Below are 23,938 nucleotides of genomic sequence, written 5' to 3'. Positions count from 1 at the left end.
TCAATCAATTTAAAAATGATTTTTGGCAAAATAAAAAATATATAAATAATATTTATTCAGGTTAAAATTTTACACTAAATGGTATATGAATTTGCGACTGTTGTTTTTGATGAACATGAGAGACAACTTTTTTGTACACATCACAACTAAAAATGATTTATATAGTGTTAGATAACATTGATGACGAATTAAAGGAAATAGTTACGATAATATATTTTTTGTGAGAATTATAACATTATTTTATTGTATATATTAATTGAATATAAAGCTTAAAGGCTACTATTAAAAAAAATTTATACCGTTTTATTGTTTAAAAGAATCATTTTGTTTTCTATCTTAGTTTAATTTATTGTAGTGATATGATGTTTTCAATCATTGAAAATACTTTTAAAAAAAATGAGAACATTGGAAAAGTAACAATATTTAATGTAAACATAAGTTGAAAAAAATAATAATCTTTTACACAAAATTATACATTTAAATTTGAATTGAATGTTTTACTAAGATTATCTATTGATCGATTATAAATCTTTCCAAATAATAGTTTTTACTATAATATAAAATAAATGACTTTAATCATTAATTTACCAATTTCTTTATGTTTATTATACTTGCCATTCAATATCATAAATCACCAGATTATATATGATTCAGTTAAAATATTTCTTGAAATTTTAACTATCACATAATTTTTTAACATTTTAGTTTGTTACAAAGAAACCTGTCAAAATAAATATTAGTCGTTGACAACAAATTTATAATAACGACATTTGTTAATATTCTTTCTACATATAGTGTTATTAAGACAATTTTTAATAACATGAAAAATTACTTACTACTTATTTTTATTTTTATTAAAATTTCTAATGGTAAATTTAAAAAAATTATTTTATTATTTATGTTAATTTTTATTATAGGAGAAATTATAAAATGTCTTGATAATTGCGATTGTGATGATGTTGAAGAAATTATTCATTGTCATAAGTTGGGTTTGAAGTTATTAAATTTACCAAAACGTCCAGTTAGAAATTATAAAGTTTTAAGATTGACTAATAACAATTTAGAATATTTACCTAGTGAAGAAGTATTAAAAAGTAAATTTCCACAGTTGGAGGGAATTGATGTTGAAGGAAATCCTCATTTTGATTGTGATTCTATTAAATATTACAAAAAATTAACAATTTTTAGTGACTGTACAGAGGATGGTAAAAATGAGTCAAATAATATAGAGACAACAACAATTAGTATACCAAATAATGAGGAGGATTGTGATATCCCATGTAAAATTAGTAATAAAGCTCGAGATTTTGCTAATTATGCCAAAAATTATTGGAAAAAATTAATGGAAAAATTACAACAATTTGATAAAGAAAACAAAACATGGATTGAAATAAAGGGAGTTTTTAATAGTTTTAAAAATACCATATCTGATGTTTTTAATTCATAACAATTTATTATACCGTATATTATTTATATATTCTTCAATACAAAAAATGATAAATATTTTTATCTAAAGTTCAAGTCTATTTTTAAACTTTAATTTATACTTGTTTTTAATGGTTTGTAATTATTTTTACTTATTGCAATATATAAAAAGCAGAAAGAAACAATTTAAGTTTAAAAAAATGTTTTCTATTATTGAATTGTTCAAATTATTTATTGTTATAATATTATGTATATTTCTTTGTTTAGCAGTAACAATTGAATCACAATATTATGGTTGGAATAATTTTTTTACATTATTTTGTGATAACTGTGGCAAAAGTAATCTTGGTTAAAATATGTATTTTAAAATCCTCTTATATTAATCTTTTTATGTAATGAATAAATTTTTTTTTTATATAAATAAAAATTTTCTATTTCTTTTCATCAACAAAAATTTTTATAAATTAAAAAGTGAATAAAAGATAAAATATTTGATGTAATAATCAACTCAATTACTTTAAAAATTAAAGAGTATAGTATGAAATAGTCATATGTTTAGTAGGATGTTGTCTATATAAAAACAATATTGAGAGTGTTGAAGTTGTTATATACGAAATAAATATAAATATATCGCGACGACCCTGACATAAAAGACGCATTCTATACGGAGAAATGAATATATACTACTACTCAATATTTTTTATTTTTTTTATATTTCCCTCAACTATTTTGTCAGGGAATAAAGATTCTGCCGAAAATAAATTTCCTTTTCTTGCAAATCTATCAAAACAACAAAAGGATTCTTTTTTTAATATTAGAAAAAATTCAGAACTTACAAAACAAGATGTTAGAGATAGAGAAGCAAAATGGGCAATTGGAATTAGTAGTGATGTTAAAGTAAATTTTAGATATATTATTAAATTACACTCATTTTTTTTTTCTTTTAATTTAGCGTGCTTTTGATGAGTATACAATTAAAGAAGATCAAATCAGAGTAGATTATCAAAAAAAATTACTAGAAGCATCAGAAAGTTTATCTCAACAAGCTAAAGAAGTTTTTAGAAAAATTGAAGATGTAAAAGCTAATATGGATATTACCAAAAAAGAGGAAAAAAAAATTATTTCAAGAATTTTGTCAAAGACATCATCTGATATAAAACAAGAATTAAAAAGAATCCTCCCAAAGAAAGATGAATTTTATAAGCAACAAGCAATTAAAAAAGTTGACAATACATATGGTATAGATCCTGAATTAGTACAAAAATATCTTGATTTAAAAAGAAAATCTAATAAAACTAAATTAGAAATAAAAAATGAGCAAGCAAAATTTATTGAAGCTCAAGATGCTGATACACAAAAAAAATTCAGAGATCACCTTCAAGAGGTAGATGCAAGAAATGAAGCTAAACAAAAAAAAGAAATGGAACTTTATGAAAAATTGTCATCACAGGCTAAAGAGGTTTATGATAAAATTTTAGCTGTACGTGGAAATGATGAATTAACTTACAAAGAAGAAAAAAGACAAATTAAAGAAATTATAAATGGAGCATCAAAAAGTGTAAAGAATGAGTTAAAAGTATTTAAACAAAACAAATAAATTTTTATTTTGTTAATAATAAATAATAAAACAGTTTTCTAAAATATATTGCGAGATATATTCGTTTCCGGTAAATCTGCTTTATGATCTTCTAATTGAGCTCGAGCCTCATAAGTTGCTATAACAACTTTTTCTCTTGTTTCATGAACAAAACTTCCCCTAAGACCAATGTAGTAGAGTTTTGTTGTTTCACCACCAAAATTGGTAGGAAAATATATTGATATTGTTTGACAGTTTGAAAATTTTGTAGCAGGTAAAGCATAATCAACCATAGCTAAATTATCTTGTTTAAGAGAACACTCAAAATCAGATTTAATTGTAACATCGTCAAAAGTCATCTAAGAAAAGTCTAATATTTATTAAAATAAGCCCCTTACATTTTCTTTATTTTTAAAAATTTTCATTTGAGAAGGATGGGTTTCATCAAGATTACCAATTAAAGTTATTCCTGAAACTTTAACATGACCACTAAATACAACATTAAAAAGTAATTCCTCATCACAATCACTTTCAACAAATTTTTCTTTATCAAATCTTTTATCAAAATCTTTAAATATTAATTTTCCTGAACCATCGACTACTTCATTAAGAGTAACTGTTCTATGAAAATCGATACAAGCGTTTAAGTCATATCTCATTCCCTCTTCATAAACATCTTTGTCACTTATCTCATGACAACAATCCCCACCATGACCATTATCACACATAATTTTCTATAATTTTATTTTAACAATATTGTCACTAGAAAAATAAATATTTTGGATTATAATACCATTAAAACAAAAAAAAAATTAAAAAAGACTATGGTAATTTTATTATATTATTAGTAGTATCAAAATTAAACATAATTAACATACAAATATCAATAGATAATAAATAATAATGACACAAATATGTGCATTTATTTAGTCATAGATATTATAAAAAAAAATTAGTTAAAAAAAATTAAGAAATTATGACTGGAGCTTTACGTTCCGCAAGATTTTCAGCTGAAAATGATCTTTGAAAACAATATTTATTATCTGGTAGCATTTTATCTTCGTAAACTCTACTAAGAGCTTCTAATTTCTTAGCACGTTCACGATATAATGGTTGTAAAGGAAGTTGCATATCATGTGCAATAGCAAGTGTTCTTAAATCATAATAATATTTTGCATAAATAGAACTAGGAACATTAATATTAAAATCTAAACATTCCAAAAATTTACGTTCCAATTTATTCATATCATCAACATTTGTATCACTAAGTATTTGGCAATAATCAACATTCCAAACAGCTTGATCATCCCATACTTTTGAAGCTAACATTATTGCACCAAGAACAACTCTTTTCCAATTTGATGGACATAAATCCATCTCTCCATAATTTAATAGTCGTTCTATATACACTAAAGTAATTATAGCACATTCAGCTGTCAATTGTGCTGCATGAAATAAAGCTCGTATAAAACGATAAATAGTCCGATGATCTGGATCAGTAAATATTACCTCTCTTGTAATAGGTTCTCTTGACAATGGATATAAACTTTCCTCAAAAATTTTCATTAATCTCTCATGACCTCTATTTTTTCTATTTCTAATGTGATAAAAAATTGCTAAAGATATACATTTAATAGTATTTTTAAGATTCGGTTGAGAAATTGTAGAATCATCAATAAAAATTGTTGAACAACTACTACTTTTTTTAAGTTTAGAATGAAATAAAGTTTGCATATCAAGAACATAGAAAGAACGCCTATTGTCTTTCAATTTCATTTCACTTTGAGATCTTTCCATAAATGTTGGTTTAACACCAGGATGTGTTGAGGGATCTTCTTCGATATCATCAGGTAATTCTCTTTCACTAATATGGGGTAAAAAATTAACAGATGTTTCTTTAGTTGGATCTTCTTGTAGAACCTATAAAATTATTTTTAAAAAAATAAAAATAAAAATTATACCTTTTGTCTATTCTTTTTTAATTTATTTTTTGAGTCATTATTATGCTTTCTCCGCATACAACATGATGAATTACCCATATTAAAAATATTTCTAATAATTTTTTGTAATAACTTATTTTTATTTTGTAAATTATTTCGTATAGTAACAAAATTCAATAATTATATAGTTAAAAGAAACATTTCAATAAATTTTTCAATAACAGTATATTTTAATTTTAATATCTGAAAAACTATTAACAATAATATAATTATTCAATCAGAATAAAAAAAGTACAAGAAATAATTTTAATAAAAATTGTAAGAAAAAAAATATATATATTTAATGATTATCTTTTAACCTAGAATTAACTTAAAATAAAGTTAATAATATAATAAAGTGCATTTGACCTCAATTAAGATTCACACTACTGTATACACATCAAAATATTATTTATAATATATATACATTATAAATATATATATATACAGTACAAATATATAATAATACAACTATATTACAAAAAATAATCCAAATAAAATTTTACAAATAAATAACATATATGTTCATTCAAAAACATTCTTATTAAAATTCTAATTGTCTTTTATACTAACAATTGAAATGATAAAACTTTAGACAAAGAACAAAAGTTTCTTTTTATTCTGTTGACATTACTGATAATGGCAAGTAATGCTTATAGTAGTAGTGACCTTGTCATTAACTTTTATACTTACTATATAATATGCTAAAAACAAAAATATTACAAAAGTTTTAAATTCATTAAGTTTTAACTAATTTACTAATAAGAAAAATTACTTCTTTTTAAAATTTAATATAATAAATATTTTCCAAATAGTTATAAAAAAAAGTGGATATAACATAATATTAATAAAAAAAAAAATCTTAACAAAATGTAATTAATCAAGAATACACAAATATTGGTAAAACGATTGGCACTTTCGTTCTAGAAGTACTACTAAATTATTTTTAAAATATATTAAATAATATTTTTTTAATATTTTAAAAACAGGGTATAATGTTTTTATAAATATTTCCAAACAAAAATTCAGATAATTTATGTGAAGTACATGTTCTTTTTTTTAAAAATATTATCAGTTGCCTGTCACTCATGTTTAACTCTATCGATTACAGAAAATATTTTTTCCAATTTATTTTGTAATCATTAATATCCTTTTTACAATAACAAAATTAAGTATTTATTAAATAGAATAGAGAGAAAAAAAAAATTTAAAATGTTTACCATATTTATAGTATACAAATATTTAAAATTTAATCATGAATAAAATAATTGTAACGTTCAATCAATAATAAAATATTTTTAACTAGTTACCATCTTTTTCTTTAATCTGCAACGCTTTTTTTCTAATTGATAAAGTGTTGCATTTTATATTATTACACAAGAATATCTAATAATTATATCTTTTAATTTTCTAATAAATTATTAGTCATTACTTATTCATTTTAGTGAGTCATCATCAACTGGAGTCCTAACAATAAATTATTTCATCAAGTATTGATAGGTAGAAAATTAACGTAATGCTATCATAGTCACTTATAATTTATAAATAATTTTTTTTTCCCCATATTTCTTTGAGTAGATTGAACGATCGATGATTAAATTATGTTTCTTTTTTTTTAATTAATATATAATTTTTTTTAGATGGTTTCATTTATTCAAATACCGCTTAAATCTACTAATGAAGTTGATCTTGTTAAACCTTTAAAAAATTTTGTTAAAACATTTTATAAATTAAATGATGAACAAAAAAATGAAATACATGAAGGAATAAATGAACTTAATAAATTAAGAAGTAAAGCATGTTGTCAAGGAAATGAAAAAAGTCAAGCTATTTTGGATTTATTACTTAGATATTGTGATCAATTATTTGCTATTGAAAATAAACTTACAATTACACAAACAACAAATCCTGTCGCATTTAAATGGAAGGATGCATTTGATAAAGGATCTGTCTTCTTTAGTCGAGCTTCCCTCAGTAAGTTTGATATAAGTTTAATCATGAAATTTTTATACTATTATTTTAGCTATTAGTGATAGTTCATTTGAAAGAGCAGCAGTATTGTTTAATTGTGGTGCTATGATGTCTATTATTGCTTCAAGTCAATTATTAAATACAGATGAAGAATTAAAATCAGCAGCAAAACTTTTTCAACAAGCATCTGGAATTTTTCAATATTTAAAAGATCATGTTCTTGGTATGGTACCACAGGATCCAACTTTAGATTTGATGCCTGATACCTTAGCTTCATTGTCTGCATTAATGTTAGCTCAAGCACAGGAAGCCATCTATATCAAAGCTAAAAAAGATCAAATGAAACAGACAGCTCTAGTACAGTTGGCTGCACAATGTAGTGAATTTTATCGTGAGGCAAAAAGTTTAATGACACGTGAAATTGTCAAAGGGATATGGGATAAAGATTGGTTAAATACTATCTCTGGAAAAGAATTAGCTTTGAATGCTCTGGGTCAGTATCATCAATCACAGGTGGCATTTGATCAAAAAATGATTGGTGAAACAATATCACGTCTCAATGAATCAATAATTTTATTCAAAAAGGCTAATGATTATATATCAGCAAGTTTATTTGCACCTGATTTAGATTTATCAAAATTAGCATTAGAAAAGGCAAAAAAAGAAAATGATATGATTTATCATGAGATAGTTCCAGATGTCAAAACATTACCACCTTTAAAAAAAGCTGCTATTGCTAAAGTAATTCCATATACAAGACCATTATTTCCTAGATTTAAAGATATGTTTGAAACACTTGTACCTATAGAAATACAAACAGCTATGTCTTCATTTGAAAGTAGAAAAGAACAACGAGCAAATATGGAAGTTGGAAGATTAAGAGAATACACAGAATTAATGAATGCAATTTTGTCATCTTTAAATCTACCAGCAGCTCTTGATGATGTTACAAATCATGAAAAATGTCCAGAAAGTATTAGACAAAAAAGTATGAAAATTAAAACTGAAGGTGGAGCAGGAACTATAGATACATTGATTGCTCAAATTCCTGAGTTATACAATAATAATATGGCTATTCTTAATGAGACAGAAAAATTATTAAAAGAAGAAAAACAAACTGATGATGAGTTACGTGAAAAATTCAAAGAAAAATGGACAAGAACAAAATCTGAAGATTTAACTGGACCTTTAACTCAACAAATCCAAAAATATAGAGGTATTTTAGCTACTGCATCTAATGCAGATCAAATTGTCCGTAAAAGATATGATGATAATAAACATGGTATTGAAATTTTATCAAAATCAGAAAATGAATTGGTGAATCTCATTCCTAATATATCAGATTCTAGTGTAAATCAAAATTCTGAAACAATTAATAAGTTAAGAAGTTTATTAGATCAAGTAAAAGATATTGAAAAGGAAAGAAAAAAATTAGAAGATAAAATTAAAAACGTAAAGGTTGATGTTGCAGATAAATTTCTTAAAGCAAGAACTGAAGCATCTGGAGGTCATTTTAATGAAGAAGAAATATCAACAAATGAAATTCAAAAAGCTTTTTCAGATATTATTAAAGAAGTTGATTCTTCTCTTAAAACACAAGATGATATTATGAAAGAAATAGAAATTGTAAATAGAAAATTTGTTCAAGAAAAAGGTTTTGGTAATAGTGATCGTGATCAAATGTTAAAACAATTAGCTTCAGCTGCAGATGTTTTTAATACACTTAAAAGTAATCTTAATGAGGGTCATAAATTTTACAATGATCTTACACCACTTTTGGTATCTCTTCAACAAAATGTTTCTGATTTTTGTTTTGCCAGGCAAACTGAGAAGGAGGATTTAATGAAGCAAGTTCAACAAAGCATTATATCAGGTAATATATATATACCTTTTTTAAAAAAAATTTTTAATTTTACTTTAGGTAAGGGTTTAAGTGCTATGGTATCCAAGAAGGTGAATGATTTTCAAGGATATGTAAAGCAACAAATTGATGAGCAAAGACGTGCTTTAGCTAATAAAGTTTATAATGAAAATGGTACGAAAAAAATAGTTAATTTTTTTGTTGTTCTTTTGTTTTACTCTAACACATCTCTTTCTTTATCTATAACACATATTTATATTTATAATGTTTAATGATATATTTTTAGCATCATCAAGACAAGCACCTCCAAGACCACCTCCTCCTACAGTATCAGGAACAGAGACTCCTCCAATTCCACCACCAAGGACATCAACACAAACAGAACAACAACCAATGAATCAAGGTATTCCAAATTCACAACAACAATTTTATATGGGACAACAACCTTTTAATCCTTATGGAACGTATAATCCTTATACAACTCCACCATATTTTAGTGGTTATCCACCTCAACCACAATTTGGACAACCTTATCATTGTCCATATCCTGTAACTTATCCAGGAACTTATCCCGGTGCTGGTTATGTTCCCCAGGCACCATATAATGGTGGTCCACAACAAGATCAGCAATCTCAACAATCAAATAATAATAGTAATCCATTCACTTAAAAAAGGATAAAATTATACTAATTAATTGTTGAGAAGAATAAATTCATTTTTATTATTGGTTCATATTATTGAATTATTTTTTAAAAATTGCTAATTTTCTTCTTTTGTAGAATAAATAAAATATATTTACCATCATTCTCAAATATCATTCTTAGAAATATTTTATTAGTTACTTCAAAAATGACAACAACAATTATATCATCTAACTATCAGGTAAAATAAATCAAAGTTTAACTGTCCTTTTAAAAAAGTACATTCCAGAAATTTACTATGGCTGTTGAAATGTTTAATGAGACTACACTTAAAATGAAGAAACAAATAAAACAACAAAAATATGGTTTTGAGTATTATACACGTTATTTTGAAAAAACCTATTTTATACGTGCTTTATACCTTCAAGCTACAATCGGAGATGCAGGTAAAATTAATATTATTAAAATTTTCTTTATTATATTAATCAAAAAAACAAAAATAATATTATACTAAAAAAAGATTTTTTTTTTTTTATTTATTAAAATAATACTTACTGAAATTTACTTTTTATGCACTTTTTCTTATGATGTGATAGGATATGAAATTGAATGTATAAAAAAAAATAGCAAAATGGTTAGTGTAAAGTTATAGAGAAAAGATAACATAAAAAGTTCGTTTCAAAATTAGTTATACTAAGTTTAAACATGTATATATTTCATTAGTAAAAGGATTTTTTTTATTATTCCTAAATCCATAGTCCTTTTTTATTTCCAATTTAAAGATAATTTTTATATTAAATTTTTTTAAAATTTATAAAAAAAAAACAATTGATAAGTTTATAATATTTTTTTATTTATCAATCATTGTAATTTAAAAATACAAAAAATTTAATTTTTTTTATATCTTTTTTAATATATTTTTAAATTATCTAAGTAAAAATGTGTAAAAAAAATTATTCAAAATTCATAACACTTGTTTAATTGAAAAAAAAAAGTTAACTATTACTAGAATCTAATTCGTTTTTATGGTAAATTTAATGCAAGTACACCATTTTATACATAATTTTCTCTAGTATTTTCATTTTTATCTTGTTTTTAAGGAAATGTACTATAAAATGAATAAAGATAATTGAAATAGTTGGAAAATGTAAAAGTTTTTTTTTAATAAAATAAACCTTTTTATTTTTCCAAATATTTTTTAGAAATATGTTTTACTAATTGTTTTTATAGAATGAAATTTTAAGGTATTTCATTTATGTAAACATTATAATAATTCTTTTGATATTTTAGTAATAGTTTTTTTTTTTATTGTATTTGATAAGATTATTTATTAAAATATCATTTTATTCATTATTTGTTAGTTTTATTACATATTAATTTTATTCATCTATTACATAAATATTTCTTATTTCAATATTTATTTATTTATTTTTTTTAATTTTTAAATTTATTTATTTTTTTTCAAAATTTGTACTTTCAACTTTCATATTATTGTCCATTTTTTAAATTATTTTTAAAATATAATATTATTTTCAAACAAAAATATAATTTGAGGTCACTTATCCTCATAAATTAAATATTTGTCCTTAGTACAAATTGATGTACACATTATACTTGAAGTATTATATTCTTCAAAATAAATGAATCAAAGGCTGGGAATAAAATTTATATGATACGTCATTTCTTGTACTTTTACGTACTATTAACAGAATACTTAATTTCATGACAATATATTTAATTTATTTATAACGTATTTGACATTTACAAAATTTTATACCATTTTTTAGTTCATTAACTTATATGCTATTAAAATAATATAATTTTATATACTAAAGCTATTTTGCCGTCATTTTAAAATTTATCATTGTAAAATGTTAGGTATATTGCACTTTTAAAATAGAAAAGAGTAGATTTAGTTTAACTTTTTTAAGTAGTTAGAAATTAATGATTGTGTTATAAAGATTATGGGATTATATTTTTATAAAGAAAAATATTTAATTTCATTTAAAAATTATTTAAGAAATGTTTTAATAATTTTATATTTTTCATTAAATTAATAAATATTTTTAATAGTTAATATATATTAAAATAAAAAAAAAAAATTTTTTTTTTTTATTATTACTATATAATTTTATAGATTCTAGAAAATACAATTGTTAGTTTTTATAATTCACTACATTATTATGTTGTACTCTCTTATCCAACAAATATATATTGCTATTCAATTTATAACAATTTACTTAGTGTATTAAAATATATTACAATCAGTAAAATTTTCTTTCATTATATAATTTTCTAACACCGTTCGTTAAACTTCAACAACGAATTGTCGATACCATTATAAAGTAACACTAACATTGTCTACATTTATATCTTACAATAAAAAAAAGGAGCATTGATAACTGATGAAATGAAATTATTTGTTAAATCTTCTCCATTGTACTAAGAAATAAAAAAAAATTGTTAGAATGACATTTTATCAATGTCTAGTACTATTATTATAATATTATATTTTAGTATAAAAAAATTTTTATCATGTTATCACTTATTATTTATATTGTATTATATAATATTAATTTATAGATAATTTTAATATCTTTACTTTAATTAATAACAAATAAATAATATAAAGATAAAAATAATGTTATTAAATTAAATGTATCAATTTTCAATATATATTTTTTTTTTCAAAAGATAGTTACACTTAATACCTCTGAATTAAAGGTACACTTTTGACTATCCTACTATCATTTATCAGATTACCTACACTTAAACCTCGAAAACTGTACTCTATACTTTATCAGTTGAAATAAATAGGAAGATATAACAATACTAGACATATTAGTTACAATCATTCAATCCTTCATTATTTTTTTTTTCTTATATCAGTTTATGACATTATTAATCAAACTTTTGTTCATTAATTTCATACCAATTATCAATCATTTTTTTTTAGTTGTTATTTTATTTGACTTATTTTTTTTTATATAATTATATATTTTCCTTATTAATAAAGGAAATTTTAAACAGCCTAAATGTCTATTTCTTATCTTAATAATCATCCTAAAAATATGGCTTTTACAATGAGTTCCAATAATAGTGAATTGTTAACTTTACTTTTTTCAAATTTAGAAGATTCGGGAAAAAAAGAAACACCATCAAATACATTGACAAATACTATAGATAAAGAATCTCAGTTACCTTCACCATCAATATTATTACCCGAACAAAGTATAAAACAACGACGAAGAAGTAGAGTTATAAGAAATTTTTCAAAAATTAAAGAATTTTGTAGTATTTCTGAATTTGAAACATGGTTAAATGAACAAAAAATGTGGTCTGTGTAAGTTTACATATAATAGAAATTAAAAAAGTAAATTGACCTATTAAAATTTATGAATAGACATATATAATATATAAAACTAGAATTAAATTTTTTTTTTTTTTTGAGAGGTACTAAAAATATATTAACTAAATATTATAAATATTATAATAGTATTTTATTATTTTTATTTTATAGAGGAACAAAAAATGAACTTAAAGATAGGATAATTCAAAATTATCGATGTAAATTTTCAAGAAAATCTAAAACAGATTGTATGAAATCAATAAGATTAATTAAATATCATAATGAAAATATTTATAGTTTAGAGGAATCAGATAATGCACATGATCATTCAATAATAACTACAACAAAAAAAGATTTTTCTGAATCAATTTATGATAATGATAAAAAATTTTCTCCTACTGAGTCAAATGTTATCCAAAATAGTCAGTTAAGTCAAAATAATATTTTGGTTGAAATATTAAATGGAGAAGATTCCCCACCACCACCACCATCACCAAATAATATTGAAAATTCAATAAAAAAAAATAATGATGATTCTTTGGGTAGAACATCAAATGACAATACATTGTCAAATTTTTCATTTAAAAATAATCAATCAACTACTACAACATATATTGAATCTCAACAAAAAATGTATAATCTTAAAGATTCCTCACCACAAAATGTTCTCTTTAAATTATTAAAAAGTGATGATAATCAAACTTCACCAAAAACATCATTAATTTCTGTATCACCATCTCTCTCAATACGTCCACAATCTGCTCCAGTTGTTGTTAGTTCCTATCGTTTTATGGCAACATTTCGTGACAAAGCAACATTCCAAAAATGGTTTTTTCCAATTTCTAATGAATGGATAAAGAAAAGTAAAGATTATGAAAGTGATAAATCAATAAAATATTTTATTTGTACTTATAATGTTATTAATAGTACAATTAAAAAAGAACATTCATCTGATAATATAAATTATTGTCCAGCAACATTGCGTGTTACTTCATATAATTTAAAAGAAGAAATTTTAGTTGAAGATAGTGTTGAAAGGCATAATCATATAAATGAATCAGAATATAATAAAGCATTTGACTGTCAGGAAAGTAATTATATGGGTAATATAAAAAAATACAATAATAAACAATTAATAATTGATAATAGGAGTAGCAGTGAAGAACCATTAGATATATTAAAAAATACCAAAATTAAGAATGAAGAATTATGTTTATCAAATCATCCTCCTATAAAAACTATAAAAAGAAAAAGAATAAAAAGAAATAAATTTAAAAAACTTCTTAACCATTCTTTTACTTCTGTCAAAGAAGCTGATGAGTGGCTTTCTTTAAATAAACCTAATTTTAAAAGCCATATTCGCAAAATATTTGATAATAATGAACAGATATACTACATTTGTTCTATGTATGGTCGTGGGTATACAAAATGTAAAAAACAATATAGAATTATACATGAATTTAATAGAAATTATATATATATTGAGGAGTCAAGAAAAAGTCATAATCATGAAATAATTTTATCATCATTAAAAGATAAATCTAAAAAAATTAGTAACATTCCCAATTTACTTGTTTAAATTTAATTCACTCTATAATTGATAGTCATGTATCATTTTACAAAAAAAAAATGATATCTTGTTTTGTTAAATTATATAATATTTACTGCCTTTCATGACACTTTAACATTTACGTAACTTATAAATATATAGAAAAAAAAATCTTTTTTTTTTTTTTTAAAATATTGTTTCATATATTGTTATTATATATAGTTAAATTATAATTCATTCTTATAAATATTCATTGGGTAAACTTATTTCATTAAAATTTATATGATTCTTATATTAATATATTATTTTTTTTTTTTAATAGGAAAAATTTCTTATAATAAAGAATGATCACAAAAAGTGCACTAATGTAAATTTATTTTATATAAATATGATTTAAAGACTATTATATTTAAAAAAATGTTTTTCATTTTTTTTTTTAGCTAATGATTATTCATATGACGGTGAAGAATCATTTATGTGGAATTGGATTCATGGAAATGAAATTTCTAATGCTTGGAAAAAGTTAGAAAAAATGGATAAATTAGAAGCTGAGGAATTATTTATTAAAGAATGGTATAAATTAAAGGATATGTTACCAAATTATATGGAATATTGGAAACTTTTAAATAATCCTCAAATATCTGAAGAAGAATTAAAAGCTAAAAAAATTGAATTATCCATTCCTGAAGATGATGATAAATTACCTTTTGAAGAAGAAAATAATTTTCAAGATATTGAATGGATAATTGAGGAATCTGTTGAGTCATCAGAAGAGGAGGAAAATAATATTTGATATTTTATGTACTTTTAATATATATAAATATAACTTAAAAAAGAGTAGCCTGTCAGACATCTGTTGACATCAAGATAAAAATTTTATAGTATATTAACTTAAACTTTTAAAATTATGTATTTTCTCTAAATTCAATGATAATAATTCCAGCCCCATTTGAACTAACATTTCTTCTACTAAATACAGTAATATACTTTCATTAAAAATTATGGTAATTTTATAAATAACATCATAAAACATATATCTATTTTAATGTTAGTCACTTGAGAAACTTTTTTAAAAAAAAAAAATACTTAATGAAAAAATTAATTAAAACCAAATCAATTTTATTGTTAGGGAATAACTCAAGTGGATAAATTATAAAATTATATTATGAAATAAATTTATTAAAACGCATTAAACTTAACATTTTAACAGTTCCTTTAATTTACTACTTAAATCATTTAATTTAACATCCTAAAATATTAATATTAAAAATATGCAAATTAAAAATAACTTACATTTTCTTCCCTGTTTACAACATTTCTAACTTTAACAACTCCTTCCTCAATTTCACGTTGACCAATAATTATGGCATATGGAATAGCTTTTTCTTCACAATATTGTAATTGTGTTAACAATTTTGGATTCTTTTTATAAACCATTTCAGCTTTAATATCACTTCCCCACAATTCTTTACAAATATTCATCCTTTCCTTTAATAATCCTTTTTGAGCTGTAGCAACAAATACCTCTATTTCATTAGTTCTCATTGGTGTTCCAAGACTTTTATGTTTCATTTCCATTAAAGTAAATAATCTCTCAATTCCAAAAGAAACACCAACACAAGGAACATTAGTTTTATTTTTTTTATCATTACTACCCAATTGAAGGAACATTCCAACAAGTGTATCATAACGCCCACCAGCAGCAACACTACCAATTCTTGCATTTTTTTCTTCTTCATCACAGTCTTCAGATTTAATAGAAAATGGAGTCTCAAGTATAATTGCTTCATATATAACTCCAGTATAGTAGTCCAGACCACGGGCAAGACTGGGCTCAAATGCAGCACAACTACCAGCACCAAAACATTCACAATATTCAAACATAAGTTTCATTTCATCAATAGCTGTTTTAATTTTAACATTTTTTGATGCAACTTCATCTTTTTCAAACCACTCTAAAAGATCTGATCTACTTAAAGAAGGATTTTGTTCACGAAGCCTAACATATTTTTCTAACTTATCAACAACATCTTCTTTAATAAATTTTACTTTTACTAATTCTTCCTTAACTTCTTCCCATGGTTGTTTATCTAATTTGTCAATTGAACTGCAGACATTTTTAAATTCAGATGATGGTGCTCCACAAATTTCAAAGATACCTTCCAAAAATAATCTGTGATTTATTCTTATTTCGTATGTTCCAATATCTAGTTTTCCTAAAACATCATCCATAATTTTAATACACTCACTCTCGGGTATCATAGAGTCATACTGTCCAGCTATGTCAAAATCACACTGGTAAAATTCTCTATAACGACCTCTAGTCATATAAGGTTGATCACGTCTATAAACTTTTGCAATCTGATATTTTTTTATATTTGTTATCTTATTTTGAGCTAAGTACCTTGCAAAAGGAACTGTAAGATCATATCTTAATGAACATAATTCACCACCTTGATCTGCTAAATCAAAAACTAACTTTCCTCCCTCATCACCATATTTTCCCATAAGAATTTCTTTTAACTCAAAAACAGGAGTATCAATTGCCTCACCACCATGAACTTTAAAAACATTTGTCACCAGATTGAGAACTTTTTCTCGAATCACCATAGCTTGAGGATTAAAATCACGAGTACCTTTTGGAGTTTTCAATGTAAATTTTGTCTTACCAGTATCACCAAGTAGTGCCTTTTTTTCTAACATTCTTGCTATTCTTTCTTTTACCTAAAAAAAAATTATAATATCTTTTATTACATTTGCTTGCCTTTCTTCCTCCTCTTTCTGAATAAACTTTAGGAATATATCTGGGAGGTTCAGTTGAAAAGAATCTAGTCACCAGTCGACGTGTCAAAAACATTCAAAGAAAGAGGAAATAAAAAAAACCTAAAAATACATAAAAAAATAATAACTCACAATATTTGGATCAGCTTTTTCAGCTTTAAGGAGGCGAATTTCATCACCTAATTTCTTAACCTCATTTTCAAGCAATTCACGTTCTGATAAACTTAATTCCTTATTATTACTCATATTTAAAAATTCTATAAATTCTAGAAAATCATAACTTAATATATAAATTATAGAAAAAAAAAGACAATATATAAGTTTATTTTTAATTTCTTTCTTTAGGGCTTAAAATTTTGTTAGGTACTTTATACCAAATGACATTATTCCACAGTTTTTAAAAATAGTATTAAAACTTCCATACAATCATAATTTATTAAAAATTGTTGTTTTTTTTTTAAAAAAATTATTTCAAGAATGTCTACATTACATATAGAATCAAATGACATTATAAAACTAATACTACAATTTTTAAAAGAAAATCATTTAATGAAAAGTTTTGAAGCACTTCAATCTGAAACAAACATAACAATGAATACTGTAGATAGTGTTGATAGTTTTATTTCTGAAATAATTCATGGACACTGGGATAATGTTATTTCTATTATTCAACCATTACAGATTCCTACAGCAAAATTAATTGATCTCTATGAGCACATTATTTTTGAATTATTAGAATTGAGAGAGTTAGGTGCTGCAAAATTAATTTTAAGAAATACAGAACCAATGGAATTATTACAAAAATCAAATCCAGATAGATATAAAAATTTGGATTCATTATTACAAAGAACATACTTTGATCCAAGAGAAGTATATACGGGAGGTAAAAATAAAATGCAAAGAAGAAATGAGATTGCTGAGGCGTTATCTGTTGAGGTTCATGTTGTTGCACCATCACGTTTATTGTCACTACTTGGGCAAAGTTTAAAATGGCAACAAATACAAGGTTTACTACCAGCAGGTACTCAAATAGATCTCTTCAGAGGAAAAGCTACTGTCAAAGAACATGAAGAAGAACAATATCCAACTTATGAGTTAGCAAATATTAAATTTGGAAAGTCTTCTTTACCACAATCTTGCCAATTTTCACCTGATGGTCAATTTTTATTAGCAGGTACAATGGATGGTTTTATAGAAGTTTACAATTATTCCACAGGAAAATTACGAAAAGATTTACAATATCAAGCTAATGATGATTTTATGATGATGAAAGAAGCTGTTTTAGATATAAAATTTTCACGAGACTCTGAAATGGTTGTTTGTGGAGCAAAAGATGGGGCAATAAAAGTGTTTAAATTATTAACTGGTAAAACTTTAAGAACTTTTAACAAAGCCCATAGTGATGCTGTATCATGTGTTGTTTTTAGTAAAGACAACTCACATATTCTTTCAGGTGGACATGATTATATAGTAAAAATTCATGGTTTAAAATCAGGTAAAACATTGAAAGAATTTAAAGGTCATACTTCATTTATAAATGACGCCAAATATGTTGATGATGGATCTCAATGTCTATCAGCTTCATCAGATGGAACATTAAAGTTGTGGTCAGTGAAATCTGCAACATGCCTAAATTCTTTTAGAATTAGTGGTGATTTACCAGTCATTAGTATAAATCCAATTTACAAAACTAACGATCAATTTCTTGTATCAAACAAGTCAAATACAATATACTTAATTAATACACAGGGTCATATTATTAGATCAATGTCTTCAGGAAAACAAGAAAAAGGTGAGTTTTTATCAGCAATTCTGTCTCCTCGTAGTGAATGGGCTTATTGTGGTGGGGAAGATGGTTTGTTGTATTGTTTTTCAATGATATCAGGATCATTAGAACACACAATTTGTGTTCACGAAAAATCTGTTATGGGAGTAGTTCACCATCCTCACCAAAATTTGGTAGCTACATTCTCAGATGAAACAAAATTAAGAATTTGGAAAGCATAGTTTTTCACAATTAAATAAATTTTTTTTTATTAAAAAATGTTTAATTTTCCAAAAACATTTTATTTAAAATGTAATATAAGAATTAACAAGATTTATTAGGGATATAGTTATTCGGCTTCAAGGTTAATTGCCTTTCCAAATTTAGCATAAAGTTCTTTCTTCAAGTCTTCTAATTCTTTTGTAACTTTTTCTAAAGCAGATTCCTTTTCAAGTAACTTGGAGGTGTGATTTTCAAAATCTTTAGAAAGTTGGTCGTTAATTTCATCTACAGTAAGTTCGAAAAAAGCGTTTCCAACTTTGTATGGAATAGTTTCACTATCAACAATCATTATTTCTTCTTCTGCCTCTTTACAATTTTCTAAGAATGTTTTTAATTTTTCGATTTCTCTCTAAAATAATAAAAATATGTTTTATTTTACAAAAAATAAAAACTAACTTTTAAAGCTAATGATTTTGCGTGTCCTGTAGCAAATTTATTAATTTTAGCTTGGTCTTCTTTACTAACTCTCAAATTTGATGAAGACATTATTAGATCTAAAAAAAAATACTAACAAAAATAATAATTTCTTTTAAAAGAGTTATATAAATTTCCCTATCTCTAAACAGAATACCAATTCTGTTATCCTATAGCGATAGTTTGATTCACTATAATCATCGTTTTCAAGGATTCAACCTCTCTTGTTTCATAACGTATTTATAAAAATTCTAATCATTTGAGATGTTACAAACAAAGCTTCGTGATTCTAGAAAAGAATATGGTGAGGATAGAAGTTTATGTCTTATGAAAGAACCTTCTCTTTATATAAATGAACACAATTTTGTCATGCCACCAAATGGATTAAATGTATGTTATTATTACTTTTATATATAGTTTGTTTAGCCTAGAGATTTTGTTAAAGCTCATTTTGGAGAATCAGCTAAAAACAATCAATTTCGTAAAGGAACAACATGTCTCTCGTTTTGTTATGAACCAGCAACTCCAAATGATAAAGGTGGAATTATTGTTGCTGTAGATGCTCGTGCCTCAGCCGGTGCTTATATTTCATCTAAAAATGTAATGAAAATTCTTGATGTTTCTCCACGAATGGTAGCAACAATGGCTGGAGGTGCAGCTGATTGTCAATACTGGACTCGTATTGTTGCGAAATACTGCAGTTTATATGAATTAAAAGAAAAGGCTCCAATTACTGTTGCTGCTGCTTCAAAATACTTTGCCAATCTTATGTATGCTTATAGAAATCACGGTTTATCTGTTGGATCAATGGTAGCTGGTTATGATAAACGTGGTCCTGCAATATATATGATTGACAATGAAGGAAGAAGGCTTCCACTTCGAATGTGTTCAGTTGGTTCAGGTAGTTTAAATGCTTACGGTATTTTAGATACTTGTTATAAACCAAAAATGACTGATGAAGAAGCTAGAACTCTTGGAAAAAGAGCTATAATGCATGCAACTTATCGTGATTCTGGTTCAGGTGCTGTTGTAAATTTGGTTCATATAACTCCTGATGAGAAAATTAAATTTCCAAAAATTGATGTTTCTGACATGTTCTATGAATTTGCTAATGAAATTGGTCGTGATATTGTTTATGATCCTAAGAACGATGAATAAGAGATTGTATACATTATATTTAATTGAAATATATGTGACAAATAATTTATTTTTACAACTCTCTTGTGTACTGATTTTTTTCAAAAGTTACACTATGATTTATTAAATTCCTTGTAGTTAACATATATTTGATAAAACTTAAAACTTATTCTGTATTAATTTTATAAATAACTAATAATCCAGCATGATAGTCGTTAAATTGTGTTTTGATGAAATTTTTGTAGTTTCATATGTAATTTCTTATAAGATGCTAGTTACTTTCGACAGTAATAAAGATATTCAAACAATATTCTTAAATAATATGATTAATATACATTCATTAAGAAAACTTTTAAAATATTTTTTTGGGAAATTTCAAAAAATAAAGTTATTTAAAAACTATTTAGATTTTATAAAAATATTAGAATATGATGGTGAATTTTTTATAACACTGTAGTATATACTTTTAGAATAATTTGATATATCTACAAAATATTATATTGTCAAAACATCTAAAATTGTAAATTATAAAAAAATATTTAATTAACTACTTTTTTACTTTAATTCATACTAACCAAATAGAAACTTTTTATACTTCAAATCTTTTCTCTTACTTAAATATTATAATTTTTAATAATAATATCTGCTAATATGTATTACTAACTTATATAAACATTTTTCTCAAAAAAAAAAAATTATTTTGAAAATATTCTTTATTGTACTTTTAATTATTGAAAAAAAGAATTTGCAAATAATTATTATAGTAATTAAACGTTTACCCCAACAAATATATTTTCTCATTAAAAATTAAGTAATAGAATAAATATTTTTTTTCTTTTATCGGCGAAGTTAATTTTATTGTCCTTTTGTTTTATAAGTGTTTCACGACTTTTTAAGATATTTTAACGGGGATGTTTGTAGTATAATTTCTCCATTTTATTTAATTTATCATATTTTATTTAATTGTTTTTTTTTAATTGTAATCCTACATTTTATTGTATAAAATTATTGTAGAAATTACTTAATTAAATTTTTGTATTTGTTAGTCTTAATTATAATTTTGATTTGTATTGTTATTGAGATTACATGTTTATAAAATTATATTTCTTATGTTAAATGAAATAAGTATAAAGTTGGTAAAAATTTTATTTGTATGTAATCCAATTAAATAAGTTATTCTAAATCAAATGAGTTATGTTTTTCAAAAGCTAATGATTATTGAAATTTGGTAGTAAGTTATTAAACTTACAATTTTGAGATTATGTAAAGAATGAAATTTTAAAATAGATAATTATAATTTATTATAAAAATAATATCAACAAAGTACTTTTGATAAAATTATTAAAATCTTAACATATATTATTTGTTATTTTTTAAAAAAGGCGAGTAATTGTAATTATTAAATTATATAAAAATCAAATTTTTTTATGCTAATTTTTTTGAAAGATAAAATGTTTTTACTATTTAAATTTTTGAGAAATATTGTATAAAAATTTTTAACTATAAAAATTGTATTATCTTACAAAAGAATAGTTTAAAATTATTTCATGTTTATGAATTAATATTATATAATTGTAGTTGACTTTATATTAATTTTAAGAAAGTTATCAAAATTTCAAAATAAAAATAATTTTTAAACTTTTATTATAAAAAAAACGTAAATTTAAAAACTACTTATGTTGTAAATGATGATATGCAAATTATCTGGGTATATTTAACTTTAAAAAAATATATAATAACTATTTTATATTTAAAAAAAAAACAATTTTAGAAATATTATTATCGTTTAATGGCACTATACTACTATTCATTTCACTAAGTACATTAAATTACATTTTAAAATAAAACTATGGAAATCTTGAGGGAAGTCTTGAATGCTTAAAATTTTTTACATTATTTCCGGATCGCATTTCTCTTAATTTTTTTTCAAAATTTGGAAATACCCATTCCATTAATCCTTGTTGTACAATATTTTCTATATTTGTATGTGATTGTGCTTTCCTTCTAATTTCATTGTCTGCCAATTTTGAAAAACCATATTTTACTATATGTAATTTGTCAAGTGCTTTGACACATGCTTGATCATCTTGTTGGAGGCAAACTAGTCGAGCATTTAAAAATGCCTCTTTTTCTTCATTACTCATTTCTGTTGGTGGTTGAATAGTAGATAGTGGTTCACTAAGTTTTACACCTGTATTTGTATCTTTTGTTAATTGAATATTTAATGGAGATAATCCAAATGGCATTGGTAAATGAACACTACTTGCTTGTAGTCTTTTAGATGATACCTCAGCAACAGTATCAAAAAGAGATGTAGCTATATCTAAAGGATTCATTTTTTCCCAATCAGGAATAGTATATTTTGTATTAATTTCACTTTCTGTCTCTGAATGATGAAATATTCCTTTTGGCATATCTATATCATCATAATTTTTTTCTTTTTCTTGATTTGAATCATATCCATGTACTGAGAATTTATTAATTAATACTATAATATAATTAATTAATAATATTATATTATATAATACCTGATAAAATATAAAAACATAATATAATATAATGTTTTTTTCTTATCTTATAGAGATTAGAATAAAGTATAAAAATTTTCATTTAATGAATAGACAATAAACAAAATGCATATGTTTAAGAAAAATAATCTTTTAATCATTGCCCTTTCGGGTCTAAAATAAGAAATATATATTTAATATATTAAAAATAATATTTAAAATTAAAAAGCAATTGTCACACCCGTTAAAGAGAATTTGTTATAATAAAAGAAAGAAGAAACTATAAGAAAAAAGAAGATTTATAGACTCGGGAATAAATAAGAGAAAAGTAGAGATTTTAAATATTTTAATAGTTCATAGATATTATATATAATATTTGGAGCCCTATAGTTTTATTATATAATATCTTTTAAGTTGTATTATAATATAAATAATATGTTGAAAATGGTTTAATAAACTTAACTTATTGTTATGTAAGAAAAGATTTTAGTAATATTTTTATTGATGTAGTAATGATTAGGTAACTAATTAAAATGACATATCTTAATAAGGTCAAAAGAAAAGAATTAAAATCTACTGATAAAACATGACAGTTTCAATGGTGTTTGGAACAAACTTCATCTTAATTAGATAAGTAAAGATATGATTTATTGGCTTGTTACATATATATTATGTAACCTATTTTGAATACAGGAAAAGAA

At 23.6% G+C, this 23,938-nt stretch overlaps 10 protein-coding genes across 10 annotated transcripts; 5 read left to right on the top strand and 5 right to left on the bottom strand.

Annotated features, from left to right (window-relative positions):
• Positions 1-820: 820 nt before the first annotated feature.
• SRAE_1000205500 (Domain of unknown function DUF148 domain-containing protein) lies at positions 821-3,022 on the top strand (the record flags this gene model as incomplete). Its single annotated transcript, XM_024649086.1, has 4 exons — positions 821-869; positions 918-1,409; positions 2,171-2,322; positions 2,378-3,022. The coding sequence occupies 4 exons, from the start codon at positions 821-823 to the stop codon at positions 3,020-3,022; spliced, it is 1,338 nt and encodes a 445-aa protein (XP_024502998.1).
• Positions 3,023-3,060: 38 nt separating this feature from the next.
• SRAE_1000205400 (Galactose-binding domain-like and PITH domain-containing protein) lies at positions 3,061-3,729 on the bottom strand (the record flags this gene model as incomplete). Its single annotated transcript, XM_024649084.1, has 2 exons — positions 3,061-3,360; positions 3,400-3,729. The coding sequence occupies 2 exons, from the start codon at positions 3,727-3,729 to the stop codon at positions 3,061-3,063; spliced, it is 630 nt and encodes a 209-aa protein (XP_024502997.1).
• Positions 3,730-3,967: 238 nt separating this feature from the next.
• Positions 3,968-5,040, bottom strand: SRAE_1000205300 (Cyclin-Y-like protein 1; the record flags this gene model as incomplete). Its single annotated transcript, XM_024649083.1, has 2 exons — positions 3,968-4,921; positions 4,963-5,040. The coding sequence occupies 2 exons, from the start codon at positions 5,038-5,040 to the stop codon at positions 3,968-3,970; spliced, it is 1,032 nt and encodes a 343-aa protein (XP_024502996.1).
• Positions 5,041-6,620: 1,580 nt separating this feature from the next.
• Positions 6,621-9,481, top strand: SRAE_1000205200 (Programmed cell death 6-interacting protein; the record flags this gene model as incomplete). The annotated part of the gene is made up of 4 exons (XM_024649082.1): positions 6,621-6,954; positions 7,004-8,824; positions 8,873-8,986; positions 9,099-9,481. 4 exons carry the CDS (start codon positions 6,621-6,623, stop codon positions 9,479-9,481), a joined length of 2,652 nt encoding a protein of 883 aa, XP_024502995.1.
• A 180-nt stretch (positions 9,482-9,661) lies between these two features.
• On the top strand, positions 9,662-15,144 carry SRAE_1000205100 (Hypothetical protein; the record flags this gene model as incomplete). The annotated part of the gene is made up of 5 exons (XM_024649081.1): positions 9,662-9,694; positions 9,743-9,899; positions 12,586-12,796; positions 12,974-14,355; positions 14,792-15,144. 5 exons carry the CDS (start codon positions 9,662-9,664, stop codon positions 15,142-15,144), a joined length of 2,136 nt encoding a protein of 711 aa, XP_024502994.1.
• A 402-nt stretch (positions 15,145-15,546) lies between these two features.
• SRAE_1000205000 (Histidine--tRNA ligase, cytoplasmic) lies at positions 15,547-17,378 on the bottom strand (the record flags this gene model as incomplete). The annotated part of the gene is made up of 3 exons (XM_024649080.1): positions 15,547-15,600; positions 15,645-17,075; positions 17,265-17,378. 3 exons carry the CDS (start codon positions 17,376-17,378, stop codon positions 15,547-15,549), a joined length of 1,599 nt encoding a protein of 532 aa, XP_024502993.1.
• A 303-nt stretch (positions 17,379-17,681) lies between these two features.
• SRAE_1000204900 (WD40 repeat and WD40/YVTN repeat-like-containing domain and WD40-repeat-containing domain-containing protein) lies at positions 17,682-19,139 on the top strand (the record flags this gene model as incomplete). The annotated part of the gene is made up of 2 exons (XM_024649079.1): positions 17,682-18,739; positions 18,803-19,139. The coding sequence occupies 2 exons, from the start codon at positions 17,682-17,684 to the stop codon at positions 19,137-19,139; spliced, it is 1,395 nt and encodes a 464-aa protein (XP_024502992.1).
• A 107-nt stretch (positions 19,140-19,246) lies between these two features.
• Positions 19,247-19,665, bottom strand: SRAE_1000204800 (Prefoldin subunit 4; the record flags this gene model as incomplete). The annotated part of the gene is made up of 2 exons (XM_024649078.1): positions 19,247-19,528; positions 19,576-19,665. The coding sequence occupies 2 exons, from the start codon at positions 19,663-19,665 to the stop codon at positions 19,247-19,249; spliced, it is 372 nt and encodes a 123-aa protein (XP_024502991.1).
• A 192-nt stretch (positions 19,666-19,857) lies between these two features.
• SRAE_1000204700 (Proteasome subunit beta type-11) lies at positions 19,858-20,751 on the top strand (the record flags this gene model as incomplete). Its single annotated transcript, XM_024649077.1, has 2 exons — positions 19,858-19,983; positions 20,020-20,751. The coding sequence occupies 2 exons, from the start codon at positions 19,858-19,860 to the stop codon at positions 20,749-20,751; spliced, it is 858 nt and encodes a 285-aa protein (XP_024502990.1).
• A 1,826-nt stretch (positions 20,752-22,577) lies between these two features.
• Positions 22,578-23,340, bottom strand: SRAE_1000204600 (Hypothetical protein; the record flags this gene model as incomplete). Its single annotated transcript, XM_024649076.1, has 2 exons — positions 22,578-23,218; positions 23,259-23,340. 2 exons carry the CDS (start codon positions 23,338-23,340, stop codon positions 22,578-22,580), a joined length of 723 nt encoding a protein of 240 aa, XP_024502989.1.
• Between the last annotated feature and the right edge of the window lie 598 nt (positions 23,341-23,938).

Source organism: Strongyloides ratti, assembly GCF_001040885.1.
Source record: "Strongyloides ratti genome assembly S_ratti_ED321, chromosome : 1".
Lineage (NCBI taxonomy): Eukaryota > Metazoa > Nematoda > Chromadorea > Rhabditida > Strongyloididae > Strongyloides > Strongyloides ratti.
The sequence above is the reverse complement of the archived record's forward strand: the minus strand, read 5'-3'. Positions and strand labels throughout refer to the sequence as shown.